The sequence below is a fragment of the Lepus europaeus genome, chromosome 9 (assembly GCF_033115175.1).
Source record: "Lepus europaeus isolate LE1 chromosome 9, mLepTim1.pri, whole genome shotgun sequence".
Lineage (NCBI taxonomy): Eukaryota > Metazoa > Chordata > Mammalia > Lagomorpha > Leporidae > Lepus > Lepus europaeus.
In genome coordinates this window covers 13,801,419-13,808,870 of record NC_084835.1, presented here as the reverse complement: position 1 = coordinate 13,808,870, position 7,452 = coordinate 13,801,419, and the positions used below count along the sequence as shown (strand labels likewise).

At 51.5% G+C, this 7,452-nt stretch overlaps 1 protein-coding gene across 1 annotated transcript; it reads right to left on the bottom strand.

Moving 5' to 3' along the window:
• Positions 1 to 502: 502 nt before the first annotated feature.
• On the bottom strand, positions 503 to 5,942 carry PRR20G (proline rich 20G). The gene is made up of 3 exons (XM_062199932.1): positions 5,927 to 5,942; positions 2,970 to 3,065; positions 503 to 1,029 (listed from the first exon to the last, which is right to left on the bottom strand). Exons 1-3 carry the CDS (start codon positions 5,940 to 5,942, stop codon positions 503 to 505), a joined length of 639 nt encoding a protein of 212 aa, XP_062055916.1.
• Between the last annotated feature and the right edge of the window lie 1,510 nt (positions 5,943 to 7,452).

Genomic DNA, 7,452 nt, shown 5'->3' with positions numbered 1-7,452 from the left:
CACTCTGCCTCGTTCCAGCAAGCTCCCTCTGCTGCTGATTGGCTCCTAAGTCCTATCTGACTACAAATTTCGTGTTCCGACCGTCCTGCTCCTTGCCCCGAGTGTCCAGCTAGCTTTGTATATAAGTACTCTGAGGGTATGAGTTATACTCTTTGGAAAGTCTTCTGAATGCCCTGTGAGTTTTATTTCCTTGCATGCACCGTCTCTGTTTCGTTGTGTCCCCTTTTCTAAGACGTCCGGTCACACAAGGGGAGCCTGTTGACCTCACATTCACAGGCACTGGGTTCTGAGCACATTTGCATCTTTAATAAAGCACAGGCAACAGGGAGAGGAGGGCATGGGGAGCAGAGGATGGCTGGGTTGGGATCTGGGAGGAAGGAGTGGGGACTCCCTCGGACAGAACAACTTAGAGGATGGGTCAGAGGGGCAGGGCAGAAATGGGTTTTGGATTTGGTTAGCAAGAGCCAGGGGAAGAGAAAAGAAGGCTATGGCAGGAGCCAGGTCAGTGGAAGATATTGGTAAAGAACACCGGAACTCCGAACACGTGGGTGCTGGAGGCAGTCTGCCTGATACGCAAGGTTGAGCCAGCTAAGGGGCTGAAACCTACGCGCTGATAGACCTGTGGCGCCGGCTGCTCCAGAGCAGGCCTGTGCTCCTGGGCAGGGTGGAGGCTGTGGTCTCCCTGCGCTGTAGCTTCAGGAGCAAAAGTGAAGAGTGGGGCCAGGCTGGTTGCTGGTCTGACGGGGTGGTCTGGCTCCTCGGTGTGGTTCAGCCTCCTGTGCCGATCTGTTCCCTCTGGAGGGCCTGCCCTGCCTAGGCTGCCTCTTCCTGCAGGGTGGCCTCTGCCTCTCTGGCCTCTTCCTGCAGGAGGAGCTGTGCTGCGTGCGTAAGCCCGAGTCTGAATTCTCATGGGTTTCACATAAGCCACGGGTTTGGTGGGTTGGGCTGGCCCTGGGGAACCATCTGCTTCCGTGGGGTCTTCCTGTCGCACACCCGAGTGGCCTGGCTCCCTCAGAAGCGCAGCAGAACCTACAGAGAGAAACAGAGAGTGAGAAGAGGAAAAAGCCTTTGGGGAAGGGGGAACAGGAGGGCACTTAAGGGATGGCCCGGAGGCGCCCTGCAAGTAGAGGGAGGGTCACGAGGCAAGGCCTTGCATGTGGGCCGTCAGCTCTGCCCAGGACCCATTCAGGGCTCAGCACTTCCCATGATTCCATTTGGTCCCTGCAATGGCCTTGTCTGTTGGATATTGCAGTCTGCATGTGACCGAGGAGTAAGTGGAGTTGGGAGTGCACTGGAGAGATCGTTGAATGACGTGGTGCTTGCGCTCACTTAGCGTAAACTTCAGCAGACAAGATGAGAGACCCAACAAAGACATGCAGTGAGGCTCACGAGCGACAAGTCAGGAAGTGCAGAACTGGGGGAAAACAAGAGAGGTGGCTCTGGGTGCCGAATGCATCATTTCAGCTCCCTGCGCCTCCTGAATCGGTGTCATGGTGTGCCGATCGTTACAGGCACTGCTTAGATGAGTGCCTGGCCCAAGTGGGCATTCCAGCCTGTATGGGTGGGTGGGTGTGGGGGGGGGGGTTGTTTTGCTGTAACAAAGCAGCTTTTATGTTTTTGTAACATAAGCCAGGAGAGCCAAGATGGCTGAGGATGGATAGCAGGAAGGGGCAAGCCCCTCCAGACACTTCTCAGCTAAGCTGTTCTGGCCCCAAGCAAGGCTACCGGAAGATTGACTTTTTCTTTTTTTTTGCTACTGGAAGATTTTAAGCAATGAGGTAATGTCATTACAGCTGGACTTCAGAAAGTGAATGTGGGGACTAGGCAGGAAGTGGGCATGCCCAGGTACGGGAGATTTGAGGGACCTCAGGGAAAGTGACAAGAGCCAGGGACCCCCCTTCCCAAAGCAGCCCTCTGTGGCCTGGTGACTGCTGGGCAGGGGAGATCTGAGACCACGTCCAGTGTCTGTCTCCTGATGCTCTTTGTGTGGTGGGAACTCTCTGCCCTCTAACCACCAGGGGAGGGCAAGAAGCCATTTCCCCAAGGGAGGGATCAAGGGAGGCGTGCAGGAGTGGGTGACGGAGAGGTGCTCGGTATCACATTGGTCATACGGAGATGCTGAGGACTCCTTAGCCCTGTGAGCCTGGCGCACAGTCTGGACCTGGAGTCGCCTGCACAGACCTGTCAGCTCTGCCGTGGTGGCACAGATCAGCCAGGGATGTGAGCGGGCCCTTTGGGACACACATAGCAGTCAAAGAAAAGCCAGGGAGGGAAACCAAGAGGAGGTATCCGGACCCCTTGGGGAAGAAAACCAAGGCGGGAGCAGCCAGCTGGGGCTGCTAGGTGGGACACGGCATGACTGTCACGAGGCCATTGTAACTGCCCAGGGGAAGGCTGTCCCTGAGAATTTGTGAGGGCAGCTCTAGGGCAAGAGTCGGGGCTAAATCAGTCTCCAGGGCAGGGAGTGTGGGAGAAAAAAATGGTGCAGGTGATCATGGGAAAAAAAAAAAGCCAAGATCACACGACACCTGAGGGGGGCATTCCTGCCCCTGCCCTCGCCCAGGTTCTCGGCTAGGAAAACTCACAGCCACATGACTCGCCTCCCTTCACTCTACAAGCCAGTCAGTCTCAGCCCGGATGGGAAAGGTTTGAGACAGACATGTGCTGTGGGGTTTTGTGGCCTGTGAACAGTCCTGTGTGCAGTTCCTCTGACAACATACCTACATGCAGGGAACGGCAGAATCAGAGACACAAGTCGTGCCCACGTTCGGAGCGTGAAAGAATTCAGGGACAGATGACAGAATAATAGATGCAAAAGGTTAAAGTCTGAGTGTTTGAGCATCAAAAATCAGAATCACGGGAGACCCAGGGCATGGGAAGCCTATGCTTTATCGACCCGTCGTGTATTGCTTAAGTGACCCTTCAGAGCCGTCTGTATCTACCCTCCGCTACGCAGTCCCATAGCCCACTGTGGCTGCGATGCGACCCAGAGGCGTGGGTGAGCGAGAAGGGGTCTGGGGCCTGCAGGGGGCCTTGCAGGTAGGACTCTGAGGACTCCATGTGACCTGCAAGAGTCAATGACCAGACACCAGTGCAAACAGAGACGCGTGAGTGGCAGCACGCCCCGAGGGCAACGGCAGCCCTTCCGATGGCATAACACTATGTAAACCCCCTCCCCTTTCTTGGCCTAGATGCTCCCCCAGAAATGGAGGTGGGGAGGCTGCCTTGAACTAGCTGAAGCAAGCCAGAATCCATAAACCCCAGATATGCAAGGAGCAACCCAATAGGAGAAAATAGCGAAGAACAGTCACAGGCAATCTACAAAAGGAGAAAAACAAAAGGTCCGTATGCATCTAAGATGCTACACCTCATATATTAACAAGACAATTGAAATTAAAAAAAAAAACTAGGACACTATCATGCATCTATTAAAGTGGCAAAGATGAAAAGATCCAGGATATTCCGTATGAAGAGGTTTTGGAGAGCAATTTAGTAACAGCTACCCGATGATCATACCTTCCAGAGAAAGAGCAGGGTGAGGGTGCTTGGTTCCTCACAGATCAAGCAGTGTGCAGCTCCAGTGGCAACGATAGTGTGAGCTTTACAGAGGTGAAGGGTCAAGTGATGGAATCACCAGCATGCCTAACTCGACAGACATCTACAGAAATTTTACCAGTGACGGAGCTGGCTTTGCACAGCAGCTGAAGACTTTGCCTGGGAAACCTGAGCAGCCTAAAAGAACTAAACAGCAGACATCTGAGCATCCCCAACTTGACAGACCAACCCTATGAATTCTGTGGCACCGTGGCCAACAAACCCCAGCCATGGGCCCCGAGCTCCCACTTAGCTTCGAAATGAGCAGCGATCAGAAGGCTGTCCCATGAGAGAGAAGAACCTAGACAGACCATAAAGGCCGACTGGGAGGAAGCAGTTCATGCCGTACGTGAAAGCTGCTCTATAATTGATTCTCTCCAGAGAGAGGAGCAAGGAAGCTGTACCCATGAATCAATTATACTGGTAAAGATACTTTTAAAAGGGAACATTTAGAAAACAAATGCTAGAACTTTTAAATTTAAAAATATAACAGAAGTTAAAATCTCCATGGAAGACATGAAAGCAAAATTGAAGATATCTCCCTTGAGCAACAATCCAGAATATTGAAAAAGAAAGGTAATAGAATATAAGGAGAAATAAAGGCATATTACCATAAAATTTCTAAGTGCTGTAACAAACAGAAGACCCTAGAGCAGAGGGAGAGTAGGGGAAAGGAGTGGGAGTCAGAATGTCTAAGACATCTCCAAAACAACATTAGAATGTAGAAGAGGCCAGTGCCTTGGCTTAACAGGCTAATCCTCCGCCTTGCGGCGCTGGCACACCGGGTTCTAGTCCCGGTTGGGGCGCCGGATTCTATCCCGGTTGCCCCTCTTCCAAGCCAGCTCTCTGCTATGGCCCGGGAGTGCAGTGGAGGATGGCCCAAGTCCTTGGGCCCTGCACCCACATGGGAGACCAGGAGAAGCACCTGGCTCCTGACTTCAGATCAGTGAGATGCGCCGGCCACAGCAGCCATTGGAGGGTGAACCAACAGCAAAAAGGAAGACCTTTCTCTCTGTCTCTCTCACTATCCACTCTGCCTGTCAAAAAAAAAAAAAAAAAAAAAGGAATGTAGAAGATAGTGGAAAATGTCTTCAGAATTTCAGGGAACACATTTCTCACCCAAAATTCCATACCCAACCAAACTACCACTACGAATCCTTGTCACACATGCAAGGCCTTTACAATTTTTCTTTTAATGCATGTATTATTGGGAGCCTGTTAGAAAACTTACTCTAAAAAAATAACGAACCAAAGAAGAAAAAGCTCTAGGAAATGGGATGAAACTTAAAAGGAGAAGGAAAGGAACTGCTTGTTATCGGCAAAGGGAGACCCCAAAATGACGGCTGGAAGCTAGCTTAGAGCAGCCGGTATAGGTTGGAGCCAGTCTAGGCTGAGAAGGCGCAAATGATAGAATGCTTGATGGTGTTGGAATTCAAACAACTGGGGAAGAATTTCAGGGAATTACTGATCCGCAAGCAAAAATAATCCAAGACAAAGTCATGGAAAATTTAAATTATGTGAGAGGGGAAAAGACATCTTAGTATTCTTCAAACATGACATTTTCAATTGAGTTCTCCTGGGAGGTAGGGTGGGGCAGAAGGTGTGAGAGGGCTGGAATGGGTGGGTCAGGGTGTAGAGAGGGCTTTGCTGGTGCTGGTGAGAAAACAGGAATAGATAAACTGGAGCTGACTGCTCCTACAGCCAGCAAGGAAGCCCATACACGGTCTAACATGAAAAACAAAAATCAGTACTGTGCAGAGATTATTTCCAGAATGAGAACTAATGTTAAACCATTTAGGGGCCAGCTCTGTGGCACAGCAGGTTAACTCTTCAGCGTCCCAAATGGGCACTGGTTGCAGTCCCAGCTGCTCCACTTCCAGTCCAGCTCCCTGCTAATGCGCCTGGGAGGTCAGCAGAGGATGGCCCAAGTCCTTGGGCCCGTGCACCCATGTGGGAGACCCAGAGGAAGCTCCTGGCTCCTGGCTTCAGATTGGCCCAGTTGTGGCCATATGGGGAGTGGCCTATCAAATGGAAGACCTCTCTCTGTCCTTCCCTCTGTAATTCTTCCTCTCAAATAAAATGTTTTTAAAAATCTGGAAAAAAATCAATAAGCCAAAAGTTCATTCTAAAAAAAAAAAAAAGAAAGAAAGAAATGGTCTCCTCAGATGTAAGCTGATTATCCCTAAGGTGTGGGAAAATGAGAAAGGGCAGGGACTGCCGTGTCTCATAATATTGCCATATGCAGACCTCTGTGTTACACAAGGAAACACTGAAAGTATAGGGGGGAAGACAGGAAAAAATCAAAAAGAACGCGACAGGCATTTGGCAGTACCTTGATCACAGGCCATGGGGCACAAGCACCGCTGTTTCTTTGGCCTTTGTTCCTCCATAAGGAATCTGAGTGGGGAGAGAGGATTAAGCACATTAAGCTGGGGCCAGAACCACACCCTTATTTCCCAAGCACCACATAGATCCAGTCTCCCCACGGCACCACTCATGGTGGGCACCGCTGCTCACTGCACTCCAAGAGCCTGGCTGCATGTGGACCACAGCTGAGGGGGGCTGTGTGAAGATTGTGGGGTTCAGAGGACGAGGAGAGGTGGACATATTACAAAGGGACTGGCCTGTAGCTCAGCTGGTAATTCATTCCCATTCCTACAAGTAATCTCATGGGAGACATGAGATTAATGTTGGTCAAGTGAAGGAACAGTCCAACCCTAGAGGAAGAGGGAAAGATGGGGGAGGGGGAACACAGCCAGAGAGCAGAGTCCTACTGGCTCTTCCAGGGCCCCCAAGATTCTGTCCCCGCAGGGACAATGCAGCATCTGCCCGTCTCCCTGGGGACTCCCAGACCAGTACCTGATCTCTGTGAGGTGGTGTTCTTCGCAGCTGGTCTTGAAGTCAGAGAAGCAGGAACCACTTCAGGGAGATCTTTCAAGGGAGAGAGGCCTGAGGGTTTGGGAGTCTCAGAATATCCACAGGATCGGAGCTGTGGTCCTGATGTCAGCCTTCCAGTGTAGCTCCACCAGGCAGGAAGGAGGGAGCACGGAGCAGGCTGTGACCACCCAGGAGCCCTGCAAGAAGCTGACTGCTCTGTGCTTGGTGCCCGTTGTCTTTATATAGCTTTGTCACTCATCAGTTTGAGACGTGATTGGACAGAAGTGGAGAGCAGGGTGGGACCAGAGTAGGTGGAGCCATGATAGGGTAGGCTGGCTTGAATTGGGAAGATGACTACTGGGCTAGTCTTCTGCCTGTCAAATGGGGCCCTGCCATGATGAAGTTGTTCATAGATGTAAATGATTGGTTGATTGATGGATTAACCAAATCATTACAGGAGAAAATGTATACATAATTTTGATTTAGTTAACTGTTAGTGAAAGGGAGGTGTGGTCCCCTGGGAGTGGCTAATAGACAGATCTCATTAGGTCTGGAGGTGTGGGTGGAGGGACGTTTGGGCTGAGATTTGAACAATTAGTTGACTTAAACCAGGTTGGGGGTGGGGGCGGGGAGGGGACGCACTACAGTGGAGCATGGGCTGAAGCCCAGATATGAGTGGGAACCCAGACCATTTCTGGAATGGAGGGGAGGCCAGTGCCAGCCTGAGGGGGCTCTTGGGAGTGGGGGCCAGGGACACCGCTTGATTCTCGGCTCGTTCTGAGGGCAGGGAGAGCCTGGAAAGGTGTAAGGCAACGGACAATGATTCAGCCACCCTGGCTGTGACACAAAGACAGAGGGTGCCCAGATCCAGTCAAGAGGGGAAGGGGCATACCGCAGCCCTGAGGTTGAACTCAGGGTCTTGGGAGACAAGCTCAGGTGACGGTAAAAGGGAGCTTTCCATAGCTGGGGAGACATTTACAA

What these genes read in the sequence shown, in the direction of transcription:
- PRR20G (XM_062199932.1), bottom strand. An exon ending in TGGGTCGCATCGCAGCCACA is followed by an intron (nt 1,030 to 2,969) that starts GTGGGCTATGGG and finishes TTCTCTCTGTAG; the next exon opens with GTTCTGCTGCGCTTCTGAGG.